The 15,692-nt window shown below is 50.9% G+C and overlaps 1 protein-coding gene across 1 annotated transcript in view; it reads right to left on the reverse strand.

The window, feature by feature from the left end:
- The window catches only part of RPH3A (rabphilin 3A), a 62,344-nt gene that overhangs the window by 20,216 nt on the left and 26,436 nt on the right, over positions 1 to 15,692 (reverse strand). The window contains exons 5-8 of the mRNA XM_054712608.1: positions 6,359 to 6,488; positions 5,031 to 5,117; positions 4,287 to 4,452; positions 959 to 1,150 (exon numbers count right to left, since the gene is read on the reverse strand). Coding sequence (XP_054568583.1) covers positions 959 to 1,150; positions 4,287 to 4,452; positions 5,031 to 5,117; positions 6,359 to 6,488 — 575 coding nt within the window. The remainder of the gene's footprint in view (positions 1 to 958; positions 1,151 to 4,286; positions 4,453 to 5,030; positions 5,118 to 6,358; positions 6,489 to 15,692) is intronic.

Genomic DNA, 15,692 nt, shown 5'->3' on the forward strand with positions numbered 1-15,692 from the left:
CGCTCTTTCCAATACTCAGACCCCCTGGGCCAGTCACCTGGGTGTGGAAAAAGCACAGGTTCTGTGATATCGCTTCCACCTATACGACCTCGCACAAATGACCTCTCCTCCCTGGACCTCAGTCTCCTCATCTGTTAAATGGGGATGACAGTACCTACCGCATAGCATATGGTGGAGATGCGATGATGCAATGCCTGCAAAGTGCTCAGAACCTGTAGTAACACTCAACATCTGGCAGGTGTTGATATTATTGTATTATTCTTGAAAGAATCGGGTCTATATCTTCACATCGACCTAACTTTGCATCCGAGCATGCTCCTTTGTAAGCTGTGTGACTCTGGGCTGGTCACTCCCCCTCTCTGAACTTGAGGGGCTACTTGATAATGATGAGTTAACATTTATTTAATGCTTACCATGTGCCAGGGACTTTACATATGAGAAACTTATTTAATCTCTACACCCCATTTTATAAATGGGGAGACTGAGGCCCGGCAAGGTTAAGGAGTTTATCCAATGTCTGTTGGCTGGTCTGTGGCAGTCGGTCTCCAGAGTCTGCTGGAGACCCTCAGATACTGCTCCCCAGCTCTCCTGCCAAGAGGAACTGAGGTGCTACGCCACGAACCCCCTATTCAGAAAGAGAAGGCCAGAGGTCCCCGAGGGAACTAATATTCAGCCCATCTAATCAGAGGCAGTCTCATGACCTCGCTACAAAAGAAATGCAGGCATTAGAGTAAGAAAAGGATGTAACCAAAAGTTTTGGATGTCTGGAGTCAGAATTGTCTCTGAGTCCTACCTTTCCTCCACCATAGGCTAGAACCAGCATCTGGCGTTGAACACGGCACACAGTAGGTGCTCAATAAGCACCGAATGGATAAGCGAATAAAAACACTCCCCTCCCCATTCGTTCTGATTCTCCTCATCCAGGAAGCCTGCCCGGATTTGCCCCCCTCTCTCTCACCTGCTGGGCTCCGGCTGGAGTCACCGGCTGCCCCGCCATGGCCTTGGCCCCAGCCCTCCGAGTCCCGGCCGGCTGAGCTCATTCGTGCCTCCGAGGCCCTGCGCACAGGAGGCCCGTAGCTTCCTCGGCCAGGCGCAGAGGCCAGCTCGGGGCCTGGCTTCTGACCTGGGCCCCTCCTGTCTTCAGCGTCACCTGGAGGGGGAGCACAGTGGTGGGGGACTGCTTTGTACGGTGCAGGAGGGCCACCACTTACGCAGCGCCACAAAGGGGCCCACCCTCCACTCCCAAGGGCTCTTTAAAGTTAAAACTCTCCCCCCGCCCCCACCGGCCCTTTGACGTAGCTTTTGTTTACAATCTCACATATTTCCTTTGCCTGCACAAGCATGTGAACGCACACAGGCTGGACACGGGCCAAACTGGGACCACTGGCTACATCCTCTTCTAGGTGGGCTTTGCCCGCTTAATCCGATTTTCCCAGGACTCACCAAGCACATTCCAACCTTAAGCCCCACGCACACCATAGTCCCGAAGATTCTTTGGGTCCTCGCTATCATTTCAGTCACGCGTCTCCCCAAAGATCCTCCTCAGACAGCCCTTCTCTGCCCGTTCTGTCCCGAGTGGGGCCTCCTGTCACTGTCTGCCCCTTTACCTGCTCCGTGTCCATCCCCAGCACCTATCGCTGCCCGATACTAGATTGCGTTTGCATAGGTGGCTGGTCGAGCACCTGCTTCCCCCCCCCCCCCCCCAGAATTTTAGCTGCATGAAGGCGGGGGACTTCGTCTGTTGCAAACACCACTCTATCTCCAGGGCTTAGAACAGAGTCTGGAACTCCCTCGGTGCCCAGTGAATGTTTGTTAAGAGAATACTGAAAGCACATATGGACATAATTCCAAATCCATAAAGGACACTGACATCATTCCATTTTAAATAACCCCTACTATAGCGTGGTGTGGATATATATCATAGTCCAGTCAACAATTCCCCTACTAACGAACCTCTTCCAGTGTTTTGCTGTCGTAAGGTAATGATGCAAGAAATATATCTATATCTTTTATATGGTACTTGGATTGCTGTTTTATATAATCTCAGAGAGGGATTGCTGGATCAAATGGTATTCAGGGGTCCTCAAACTTTTTAAACAGGGGGCCAGTTCACTGTCCCTCAGACCGTTGGAGGGCCGGACTATAGTTTTAAAAAAAAACTATGAACAAATTCCTATGCACACTGCACATATCTTATTTTGAAGTAAAAAAACAACACGGCAAAAACACCCGCATGTGGCCCGTGGGCCGTAGTTTGGGGACGCCTGGTATATATATTCCCCATTTTAATAAAGTCTGCCATATTACATTCCAAAAGGCTGGAGGTGACTTACAGTCTAAACCAGTGGTCGGCAAACTCCTTAGTCAACAGAGCCAAATATCAACAGGACCACAATTGAAATTTCTTTTGAGAGCCGAAAACCGACTTCTGCGCATGGGCCATGAAGTTTCAATCGCACTGTACGTGCGCGCCCGCACTTGGTATTTTGTGGAAGAGCCACACTCAAGGGGTCAAAGAGCCGCATGTGGCTCGTGAGCTGCGGTTTGCCGACCACTGGTCTAGACCAACAGTCTAGAGAGTACTCGTCTCCCCACACACTCACCAGCACCGATGTTATTCTAACTTTCTAAGCGTCACTATGCAGTGCTGGTGATGTTACTTCTCTCCAGTGAAGTGAGTGGGGTTACATCCACCACATTTCCAGAGTGGTCTGTGTTGTCCAGCGTTTATCTAGTTTGTGCCACCTACATGTGTCTGTGCACAGGTGACGAACATTATATGTTATCAGTCAGCATTTACTCAGTGCTGCACTCTGCGAAGCACTTGGCATGTAATATCTTATTTAATACTCAAACGAATCCAATGAGTTATTAGCCCCATGTTATACGGGGTGGGGCGAAAGTAGGTTTGCAGCTGTTCATGTGAAAAACAGTAAAACAATTAATATCTGTGTTCCGCACACTCACAACTGTAAATCTATTTTGCCCCACCCCATAGATGAAGAACGAATCTCAGAGAGGTTAGGACACTTGCCCAAGCTCACAGAACTGGTCTGTGGCAGAGCTGGAATAAAGATTCTGGTCCTCCTGCCCTCAGATGCCCAGATTTTTTCATTTTTAATTAAAAATATTTTTATTGATTTCCGAGAGGAAAGGACAGAGAGATAGAAACATCAATGATGAGAGAGAATCATTGATCAGTTGTCTCTTACACACCCCCTATTGGGGATCGAGCCCACAACTTGGGCATGTGCCCTGACTGGGAATCGAACCGTGATTTCATGGTTCGTAGATTGGCACTCAACCACTGAGCCACACCGGCCGGGCATATGTCCATGATCTTGACAGTTAGGCTCTACAATCTTCTTGACCTAGAGGGGGAAGTGCTTAACTAGGAAGAAGGATGGTCTATTGATAGAGACCGGGGCTCCTCAGGATGCAGTGGAGATGGACAATTTGGTAATTCTCTGCAAGGGATAGAAATTGCTCCCTTTGTCAGGAAGTATTTGTTGATGCCTTTTGAGTGCCAGACACAGTACCAGGTACATTAAGAAGTTATCTTATAGGAGACATGCTCAGGCACTTCAATTTTTGAGACCTTCCTTCCAGAAGCACTGCTTGCACTCAACTCCAGAGTTGTCATCCCAAAATGATCACTTAGTGTTAACTGGAATTATTGCAAGGCCTTTATCTGATCAGTCCCAGTGGCCTCATCCAGTTAATGTATTTTTATTGTGGTGGCCTTTTTTCTTTGTATATTTTTGCCTCTCTCTTTTAATCATCATTTTAATAATTAATAATAATAATTGGATGATAGTGATAGTATCCATAGTAGTGATAACTTTCTTTTACTAAATTTCCTTTCTATTCAACTTCCCGTTTTAATTAGTCCAATTTCAGATTTGCTGATGGTGGATGTAAGAAATATCAGGGGTGAGGAAGGCCTTCTCAGCAAGCCCCAAATGCCCCCAGGCTCCAGTGTGTAGTTTGGTTGTGAACATTATATATTATCTTTGTTCCTAATTTTAATTTCCACCTCTGCTGTACCTCTAAATACTCCATCAAAAATGCCTGACATTGTTGAAGAGTTCTCTGTGCTATCTTCTTCATAAGGGTTCACGGTGAGCTGTGACGGGGACATAGGATCCCCAAACCCCAAACCCAGAGACTGCCTGTCCACCAACTGGGTAGAAACACAAACATAGCAGGACACGCGACACTCTCCAGGTAGACCAGTTAGCTGAGAGCTGTCCTTGGTCCTGAAAGGATCACTCATTTTGTCCTACCTTGAGTTGGAGCCCGAACAGCGTGCTTGGGTTCGGGGGTAGGCTGCTCTGGGACAGCGGGCTCACTGGCAGGCTGCTTGGGCTTGGTCTTCATTATGGGCATAGGCTGTGGGAGGACCTGTTTGGGGAAGCCCTTAAAGAACCAGGCTCCGGAACGCTTCCACACCTTGGGGAGGAGAGGGAGAGGATGATGACATGGCAGCCAAATATATTGCTCTTGCCTTCACGAGTGCCAGTTTTTAACTTTTCTCCCTCCCCTAAGCACATGGACACAACAGCCAGCACACTTTTTTCACCAGTATGCAGCCTTTCAGAATTTCTATTTGATCCACACAATATCCCTGACCACTCAACAGAGAGGGCCTGAGTAGACCCATTTTCTTGAAAGAGAAAGTTGGACATCAGAGGATATGAGCTAGTATAAGGCTTCACAGCCAGACAGTACAAGGGCAAAGACTAGAGACCAAGCCTTCCAGCTCTTAAATGTGGTGTGCTGCTCCCTATTACTAGGAAGAGAAAAGTCACAGAACTTGAAGGGAAAAGAAATTCACTCAAACACTCAGGGGCTGTTCTGCCAGTGTCCACAGCTGAGCTGGTTCCTTTTATACCAAACCCTTAAGACACATCCTTGCCTAGGTTCTCCAGTCCCCATCTGCCACCCTGTTTCCCTGGCTCTAGAGAGGAAGGGGGAACTGGATAAAAAGGAAGTGTGCTCTAGACACTAGAAAGAACACGTCTACTCACCTCCCTCTGCTCGATGCAGATTTTGCAGAGCCACACAGGATGTGGGCGGTTGTTGGAGGTCTCCACCCCACACTTGGTGCAGACATTCTGGGGACAAAACAGCGGCCAGTGTACATTCAGATATGCCAGGTGCTCATGATCAGGGGAGGTGGCAACGGAAGCCCATTGCAAAGAGCTAGAACTTTCCTTCTCTCAACTCCTGTCCATGGCCAGGGCCAGTTAGAATAAAGTTCCAGCTTGAGTCTTAATTTCCAATACCAAGAACTGGAGTCATTCCCAAGCACTGAATAAAAAAATTCTCCAGGAGTGGCTGTGGGGACTGAGTTTTGAGCATCCATACAGGGGAGATGACGGAGAGGATTTTTAAAGAGGAAAGGCCCTGTATTCACATGGCCTACTAATGTATTTCCTTTCCCTTCCCACGCGAATCTGAGACCACCTAGGCCACAACCACAGCTTCACAGCTTCAAATCTTCAAGGAGAAGGAAGTTATGTGAGTAAACGCCACCACATAACGTGATGGGATATTATATTTTTGGCTGTTTCCTGGCAGTCAAGGCAAATAGGAAAGCCTGATGGGTCGCTGAATTCTCACTCTTGGCTGACTGCGGCAGATGAGATTTTTGGGATAGATCAACTTCCCTCAATATTCCATCTAAACGCTAAACGGGACCCCAAGCAGGAGATGCCAAGTGACTCTATGGGTGTTTCCAGGTGGCTCATGCTCCTAAGTTCCTTTCCTGGGAATCAGGCAGACCCAAGGACAGTTCTGTCAGTGTCCTGGAATTGTCAAGCTGAGGAGAGGGTACAGGGTGGAGGAATACGAGGAGACCCCCCCCGCTTCAAGAATAAAGGCTCTCGAAGCCCAGTGGTCCTAACTGGGCTGGAGAGGGGCTTTCTAAGTCACTTGTACTATAACCCAGGTTAAGAGAATGCTGGGTTAGCCTTCCACATACACACGTGTCTAGACACGAGTCCATCATGCTCATCAACCTGACATGTAACTTGCTAAGCCACAACCAGGATACTTGCAGGCTCAACCTTAGCTCAGGTCCCACCTCAAGCTCCCAAGTTCATCCTGGATGGACCTGAGCTCCGAGGGGACAGAAGGGTCACAGTGAGTTTCATGGGAGGAACCAGGATCAGGGTTACCTCGGGGGACAGCTGGATGTGAGAGCATCCCAGTAGGAATCATATTCTGGCAACTACCCTTCAGGATCCAAGCTCTACTCCCAAGACCAAGGGTACCCCAAGGTTTGATCCCAGGCCTATCCCCTCTGCATGTAATGAGCAGCGGTGCAGGGAAGAGAAGAGGAGGGTGATGGTACCTTCTTACAGTCCTCGCACACGACACAGGCAGAGCCCAGCATCCCCAGCTGTTCACCACACAGGATGCAGCGGTTCACTCCATCCCCAGCCACGTTCTTCCTCATGTTCTCCAGACGGTCCACCAGGCGCCTGGAAGCAGAGACAGGGTACTCAGGACCTTCCAGGACCAGGGACCACCTGCATCTCCCACAGTATCAGGCTGATGGTCTAATTCTTCTCTGAGTCATGGGCTCTTAAGTATCTGATGATGACTGTTGGAACCTCCCTAAGAAACAAGCACAGGAAGTCTGATGCATTTTCAGAAAATCACAGAACCCCTCCCATTTCCCTCAAAGCCCATCTAGTCTACTGACCTCAGATTCAGACTCTTATCTAGTCCTTTCTACCTCGTGTGCCCTCTGCCAGGAAACTGCCTTCTGAGCGCCAGGTCTGTCCATCTACTTGTCTGCATGACGTTGTCACATGGATGTCTTCACAGGCATCTCAGACTTGGGCATTCACCTGGCCATCATCTTGGCAGCTCTCTATTCCCACCCCCGTCTCCAGAAAACATTTCCTTATTCTCCAAAAATGGCACCACCATCCCACTGGCTTGCTCAAACCAGAATCTGGGGGGTCACCCTTTACCCCCTTCTCCCACGATATTCAATGAGCCAACCCAAACTCTAAGTGGCGAAGCTGCTAGCAGGCCTGTCTGCATGGGCAGGCTGGTTTTGTTTGCCTGTTTAATGTCTCCATATTAAGTGCCCAATTAGCTGGACAGCATAAGTGCCTGTCACTCTCTAGTTATGTGTTTACATGCCTGATTAACTTGACCTTCGCGCCTCACATCCAGGAGACACACCCATCACCAGGCTGCGTGCTGAAGGGGGGCTGTTGGTTACTCAGTAAAGTTGGTGGGTACCTCCCATTTCCAGGGATGCTCCCAGAGGCACCAGAAAGGGTATGTCCCCTCCTCTGGGCACCAATGGATGACCTCTGGAGGTGGTGGGACGTGGATTCTCAACTTGGTCTGGCCTTGCCATCCAAATGGATCTAGATGAACTGCTCATTAATTTGACAAATATTCATGGAGCACCTGCCACCTGCCAAGTAGACAGCGAGGATCCCAAAGGGAGCAAACAGGTGAGGTCCCTGCCCTCATGGAGTTGTAATTCTAGTGAGGGACTCAGATGTCATTTACATAATCACACAAACCATCATAATTAGACTCCTAGTAGGTTGTCTGAAGGACAAGTCTGAGTAGCAGTGAGAACTCGTAAGAGAGGGATCTGAGAAGTCAGGATGGGGCCTCAGAGGAAGTGACCGTGAGCTGAGACCTGAGAATAAAGAGGAGCTGACCCAGTAAAGAGGGCGAGGAAGAGTCCTGGAAGAAGAGGGAACAGCATGTGCAAAGGACCCGAGAGATGCTCAGCACGGCTGGTGGGCTGGATGGCGGGAGATGAGGCTGCAGAGATGGGCAGCAGCCAATCCATGCAGTGTCTTGAGTCTCAGAGTGATGGGAAAGCATTTGAGGGCTTTGAACGGAGGCGACTCAACTTCCCCGGTTTTGAGACAACACGTGGACCTAAGCATGGAGCCCTTGGGAGGCTCAGAGCAGGAAGAGTTTCAGACGCTATGGTGGTTCCAGGTAGAATGAAGCAGGCAGGTCCCTAGACTTCATCTACACACGAGCTGGACCAGGTCCCTTGAAACTCCAAAGCTGTCCCAAGTGGGTCTGACTCAGGAGTGGTAAGAGAGTACCCTGGCTGGAGGGCCACAAAAATGCCACTGCACGCCCCCGGGTTTCAAGGAGTCGCTCTGTGTATTAGTCGCCTGTGGCTGCTGTAACAAGTTACCACAACTAAGTGGCTTAAAACAACAGATTCTATGTATCAATAAATATGACCTTCACATACATATGACCTTCACAGTCCTGCAGCTCAGATGCCTGGGCCAAAGTCAGGGCCTCGGCAGGGCTGCATTCCTTCTGGGCTTTAGGGGAGGATCATCCCCTTGCCTTTTCCGGTTTCTAGAAGCTGCCCGCATTCCTTGGCTCGTGACCCCTTCCTCCACCTTCAAAGCCAACAGTGTAACGTTTTCCGATCTTCCTGTGGCGCTGATCCTCCTGCCTCTGACTTATAAGGACCCGTGTGATTATCTGGGGCTCACTGGATCATCTAGATCAGGCGTCCTCAAACTACGGCCCGCGGGCCACATGCGGGTGTTTTTGCCGTTTTGTTTTTTCACTTCAAAACAAGATATGTGCAGTGTGCACAGGAATTTGTTCAGTTTTTTTTAAACTATAGTCCGGCCCTCCAACGGTCTGAGGGACAGTGAACTGGCCCCCCGTTTAAAAAGTTTGAGGACCCCTGATCTAGATGACCCCCCCCAATCTCAAGATGCCTAACTTAATTACCTCTGCAAAGTCCTTGAGCCAGGGAAGGTCACATATTCCCAGGTTGCAGGGATTAGGGTGTGGGCACCTTTGGGGGGACCATTACCCTGTCTACCATCCTCACGCCCCGGCCCCATCAGCTGCCCAGGTTCTATTCCCGCCTGATTAGGCCTGAATGAAACGCCAGCCCTCCTTTCCAGAGCGAGGTCTGGGCGCTTCCTCCCTGCCTGGCTGAGGATGTCAGACAAGCCAGGCTTTGGACTCTGCCAGGTGCCAATCACCTTCTCCAGGTGCTCAGCCCCGGGGAAGTGTGGACTCCCTACACACATGTACCAGACATTCACACCTACACACACACACACACACACACACTTTCAGATGTTAGAAATAGGAGGCAGTTATGAAGCAGGTATTGATGCTAGTTCTGGAGTGAGCTTGTTTGCGTCCACCTTTGAACTTTGCTACTTCCTAGCTCTGTGACCCCAAGAAAGTTGCTTAACCTTTCTGAGCCTTCATGTTTCATCTGTAAATTGGGGAAAACAAAGTCCTTACCTCCTAGGATTGCTGCAAAGATAAAAGGAGAGTGTTTGTAAAATGCCTGGAACATGGTATCTACTCGGTAACGGTTGCTGCTAATTACTTCTTTTGGAAATTTGGGCTTTTATAACTCCCTGTACTAGCGATTTTTCTATGTAACCAGGGTTCTTAAGCTACCCAGGAAACTTGTCTTTCTAAAGCTTTTAAAGGGGCTGCGGTAACTAGACGTTGACGGGACTCGTGTGCCAGTTTCTAAATATACATACATGATGGCGCATGTGTCCACATGTGAATACATATGCCCACAGGCACACCTGTAGAGGCACACGTCCATGATGGCACATGTGTCCACATGTGAATACATATGCCCACAGGCACACCTGTAGAGGCACACGTCCATGTGCACTTGTGTGCACACACATGCATGTGCATAGTCAGCACTATCGTACAGACCACACTTTCCCGTGCAGGGCTGTGCATACCCTGGCCTGGCCGGGCGCCCAGGCCCAGTGGCTGCCTCCCCCACACGAGGACAGAGCCAACGGCAGGCCCGCTGGCGCGTGTTAGCTCCCTCTCCCCGGAAAAGCCCGAGCAGCCTGAGGAACACGCAGGCAGCTGCTCTGGAGCCCTCAGCCCAGTGCTCGGCAGCGCCTCGCTGAATGGGGAGGGGAGGCTAATGATGAGCAACTGCGCCAGGAAGGAGGCTCCCCGCGGAGCACTGCGCAGCTCAGGAAGGCACCCCGCCTGGCACGGCGCGGTGCGAGGGGTCTGGGTGCCGATTCCTCAATCAGAGAGGGAGATAGCGAAAAGCTGGGGTTCCACGGCTGATGGGAGGGACCGGAGCAGCTGCCATTAGAGCAGCAGTTAACCATTACACAGCGATTCCTAAAAACGCAGCAAAGTGGGAGAGTGTGTGCCATGCTGAGAGAGAGAGAGAGAGAGAGAGAGAGAGAGAGAGAGAGAGAGAGATACGCACGCACACCATCAATTCCAGAGTCATGCTGCTTTCGTTCTCACCCTAATTGCCAAGTGGGGGGACATTACTGGTAACTTTATTAAATGTGGCATTTTCTGAAGTTCAGATCAGGCCATCTGCTGAGGATGGGGACAGGATTTAGAAACAGGAAGCAGCTGTGGCTGTTCTGACCAGCGCTGCCTCGAGAGCCCGGAGCAGGGCCTCTCGGGAGCCTGTCCTGAAATGGCCGAGCCATCCTGTCAGGAGGCCCTGCGCTGGTATGCGGGCTGCGTGCATCTCAGACTCATTAATTCTCACGGTTGTTTATGACTGTCGTCAGCCGGGGAGCCATCGAGCCCCATCTCTCCCCTTGATGGATGGGTGAATGGGATTCCTGCCTGCACCGCAGCACTTCGGGGAGGAGGGTCACCCCAACTCAGAGTTGGAGACAAGGGAGCTAATGTGGTCACTGCCAGGCAAGGTGCTGGGTCATTATAAACCCGGGCACATCACAGTCCCCAGGTGCTGTGCTGAGCACTGTGCGGGCAGTGTTTTTCTGACGTCACCTACAGCCTGTGGGATCAGCTCTATTGTTCATCCCATTTCACAGGTGGGGGAAACCAAGGCACACGCAGGGGAAGTCGCCTGCCCGAGGCACTCGGCCGCCAGCGGCGGAGATGGGATGGGAGGCGGGGTCTGGCTGCCCAGATGCCATTACTCTTTGTTTTGTTTCCGTGCTTATGGCTGGGGCCCTTGCTAACCCTTCCACCTGCCCCGAGTGAATGTCTGAGACACCCTTTAAATCAGCGGTGGTCCGTGAGGTCCAAAAGGGTGGCAACCGCTGCTCTAAATTATCGACTTCCCTAAGTCCCTGAAGTCATTTGTCAATGGCCTCCCTTCTCTGCACCCAAAAAGGCAACGGGATAAAGTGGAAAGACAGATTCAGGGTCAACGCCTGGTTTGGCCATGTAAATGCTGTGTGCCCCTAGACAAGTGTCCTAACCTCACTGAGCTTGTCTTCTCAGCTGCAAAGCAGAGACAGTAGTCTGTCTTTCAGTGAAGACATGAGGATTAACGGAAATACAACACATTTGCAAGTTCCTAGCACAGTGCTGGGCAGCGAGTATTTGCCTTGCCTTTCTGGGGGGCAGCAGAGTAAGACTCAACTCTGGAGCCTGTGTTTGTAATTGCTTATCTATAATAATAAAAGCGTAATATGCTAATTAGACCGGACAGCTGAATGACCCTCCGGACGTCCTTCTGGATGACCTTCTGGACGAAGCTGGGGCTGTGAGGGCTGAGGCAAGCCGCCGCGGCTACGAGGGCCGAGCCCCTTGCACGAATTTCGTGCATAGGGCCTCTAGTTAACTATATGACTCTGGGCAGGCTGCTGAACGTCTCTGTGCCTCAGTTTCCTCCTCTATACAATGGGAATAACAGGATAGCCTACTACATAGGGTTGTTGTGAGGGTGACAGAAATGAATCTACCTAAAGCTTTGCGCATGTGAACTAGTATCATGTTAAGCTGAGGGGGGTTGCAGGGAAATCCCAAGTTTACTTCTTCCTTTTTTGTGAACCTAACAAAAGAGCCAGAGCGGTGGTCCTCAAAGGGGTGCCGTTGCCCCCCAGAGGGCATGTGGCACGGTCTGCAGACAGTTTTGGTTGTCATGTCTGGTTGGGGGGGTTCCTACAGGCATCTGGTGGATGAAGGTCAGGGACACTGCTAAAAAACCCTACAATGCACAGCACAGTCCACCATGAAGAATTTTCTGTCCCCAAATGTCAATCGTGCCGAGGCGGAAGGAGCCTGGAGACCACACGGTCCAACCTCGCACCGTGAGACTCAAGTGGTTCCGTGAGAGGCTTGGACAGTTGGGTCGAGGGTTCATTTAACACGTGCTCCCTGTGACGCCAGACACGGACTAATGACGGAATCAAGAAGATGTCCATTTTCTTGCACAAACAGATTCCGTACAGGCTGTGGCCCACGAGAAAGCATTGGCCCAATCCCCGAGAAAGCGGAGGTGCTGCTCAGTAGTTCCAACATTGGGGGTTCAGAGTCCCCCCCCCCAAACCTGGTGTGATCTATGAATATTCCTTCTTAAAAATGCACACAGACACGTGCATCAACGTGTCTGGAATACCCGCAGGACCCCTGAAACCCAGCCACAGAAGGCCTGACTCAAGGTCAAAACAAGTGGGGAGGTTCTTTCTTTAGAAAGAGGAATGACCTGACTTATTGTCGGCTTGTCAAGCCATAGGGAAGATGCCTACCTCATAAGCACTATTATTCACTTCTCCTTCTGTCCACATTTTGGAATAATTCGGTGCCAAAAAATATAGGGGCTGATGGAACAGAGATGGAGAGGTGATAGGAACCCAGCAGATCCTGTCAACAACAGGTTGTGTCTCTCTGATTGCCTCCTCCATCACAGCATCTGGACACCAAGGTTAATGACAAATCCTAATTACTTCTTTTGGGCCCATCTGTTTAGGGACGGTGACCTCAAATGGAAGCCACCCGCTGCCTGTCCCTTCACAGGCAGGATCTGAGAGCAAATGCCTTTGAGGAGCTCCGGGCAGAAAGAAATATGATAAGGATGCAGAGGGTGCTACCATTGGGGGGGGGGTGCTGTTTTTTTAAACCAAAAATTGCAGACACAAATTTTCCCAAGCAAATGTTTAATTCCAGCCTTAAATTAAATGGAACCGTAACCCCCTCATGGGCGTGTGTCCAACTCACAAAGCCCCTTTGCACACTCAGGAGAAGTACTCAGTGTCCATGCAGCCTGGCACCTCTAGCCACAGCTGATTGGATGAGGGGTGGGCACTCAGAGTGAGCTGAGCCAATCAGAGTTCCTTCCCTGGGAATTTGGAATTAGGACTAAGAAGAGCTATAGCCACTGGGGAGGTATAGCATGGCTATATTTTCTACCGTCTGAGATGAGAAGCAGATCTTTCACGAGGCTAGGCTGTGTACCTGTCCTCGGATCCCTAGAAATAGCTCTGCATCCTTATATTAAACTCCCCTTGTTGTATAATGTGGCAGAGTCTCCCAAGGTGGCCACCATTGATGCCTTCCTATGGATGCATGAGTCACTCTTCCACAAGCAGATGGGACCCATTTCCCTTCTCCAATAGAATATGGTTGACTAATACCCTACTAGTTTCAGACCCAGCTGTTAAGAGCCCTGGATCTCGTGGGATTCACCTCCCACGTAAAGGAGCTCAGGCCAGACTACTGAGTAAGGAGAAAAAGGGACCACATAGAGCACACATGGGCATGGACATGTCCTCGGACCTTCCAGCCCAGCCCAGCCACCAGTCAAACACAGCCGGGTCAGCAATCCCAGCCCATGCCATGTGGAGCAGAAAACCTGCCCAGCAGAGCCCTGCCTGAACTCTTCAACGACAGAATTGTAAAAAATAACATACTGTCGTTGCTGTAAGTCACGAAAGTTAGGGTGCTTTGTTAACGTAGCCATAGATAACCGGAACCACCTTGCTGGAATTAAGTTCCTTTCTGGCAAACAAGCCAAGTGTCCTAACGAATGTGGAAAGCCTGTAGCAGGCAGGGCGTGCAAAAGAAACTCTGTCGGCCCACTTAGCCCTTGAATAAGGGGTGTGGGGGCACAATGAGGCAGTTATGAGTTTCCCCTCTCCTGGCCATCATCTCCCCCTCCGGGGGTGCTGAGGAGAGCAGAGCTGGGTTGTGGGCTGAGTGGTGATCAAAGGTTTAGACACCCCACTGGGCAGAAGCCAAGAGGCTTCTGGGAGAGAACCAGCTCTGATCTGCTGGGGTGCGTGACTCTAGCAAAGCTGCCCCAGGAAGACAGCACCGCCTGGGAGGCCCGAGGGTGAGTCTCCCTGGAACTCTCGGAGCCACGGGAGCACGGAGACCAGCTCTGGATGTACAAACAGGTTAGAAAGATCCGGAAGGAAGAGGGCCAGCATAGGAGGAGCTCCAGCTTCTAGCTCCCAACATGCCCCCTTCAAGCCCGAGCCTTTCGAATGTCCATGTTCTGCAGTCTAGAAAGTTTGGGTCAGACCTTCAGGAAAGACACCTGATAGCTAAGAGCATACTTCTGAGAGCCAGCCGGCGGGATGTACATCTTCACTCGACGTGACCTTAGGCAAGGGACCTGACCTCACTAGCAAAATGGCATAATAATAACAGCACCTGCTTGACAGGGTTGAGAAAAGCAGCTCAAGGGTTAATCCATGTGACGTTTTGTTATCATTGTTGCTGTTTTAAAGATATACTATATACTTTTATTGATTTCAGAGAGGAAGGGAGAGGGAGATAGAAACATCAGTGATGAGAGAGAATCATTGGTTGGCTGCCTCCTGCACGCCCCCCACTGGGGATAGAGCCTGCAACCCGGGCATGTGCCCTGACCGGGAATGGAACCATAACCTCCTAGTTCATAGGTCGACGCTCAAGCACAAGGCCACGGCCACACTGGCCGGGCCATATGACGTTTGTAGGCTCAGGGTTTGGCATATAGTAAGTGCTCAATAAATGGTGCCCAGTATGATGATTATTTGTGATATGTATCAACAATGACTTCACACCTCTCTAGAAGGCTTTCACTCGGGTAATGGGAAGAAGACGCAGCATCACAGAGATGGGTGTCTGGACCCAGAATGGGGCACAGAAACAGCTGCTATTTTAAGAGTTAGAAGGAGGTCAATGGCTCTAGAGGAGCAGGTAGCTCTGTGGTCCAGAGGACTCCAGCAAACACCCCAACGCGTAGCCTGATCAGGGGGATCCTGAGAATCAGACTGACCGCTTCACTGAGGGTGGAGAAGCTGAGGCTCCCAAAGCTTATTCACTGGGAACCTCAGGTCCTGAAGTGGGGGCCCCAATGGCACCCCAGTTTCAGCCTCGCTCCACATCTGACATGTCGCTCTGCTTTCATCTGGCTGCTCTCTGATCCTCTCCCAGGGAAGCGTGGGAAGAACTGGAACGAGGGCAGGTTCGAGCTCCTCGGACACAAATAGCCCTGGGGTTGCCTCTGGCCATGCTACCAAGGAGGTCTTACTGCTGGAAGCAGCCGCAGCCAGAATCCCGTCCCCTTCCCCCCCTCCTTCCCCCCGCCCCCCAGCTGCCGTCCCCACCTGGGCAGAAAACACAGCATCTCAGCAAAGGGAGACTCTGCCACCGAGGGCTCGGCCCCAGCTTTCCTGGGAGCCTCTCAGATCTCCTCCCACGGAGGCCGGGCTGCTGGAAGTCCAGTGCTTGCCAAGCAGGAGTATCGGGGCATAAATTCTAGACCAGAGGCCTTGGCCAGTGACACAACCTGAGCTTCCACAGCAAGTTCCTTGATAAACCACTGCCACCGTTTACTGAGTGGATGCTCTGCGCCAGGCACCGCATGAATCCGTCGCATGTTAAACACTCGCTGAGAAGTAGGTGCTGATGTTATCCCCACTTTGCAGAGGAGGAAACTGAGGCACAAG

This window comes from Eptesicus fuscus, chromosome 23, assembly GCF_027574615.1.
Source record: "Eptesicus fuscus isolate TK198812 chromosome 23, DD_ASM_mEF_20220401, whole genome shotgun sequence".
Classification (NCBI taxonomy): domain Eukaryota; kingdom Metazoa; phylum Chordata; class Mammalia; order Chiroptera; family Vespertilionidae; genus Eptesicus; species Eptesicus fuscus.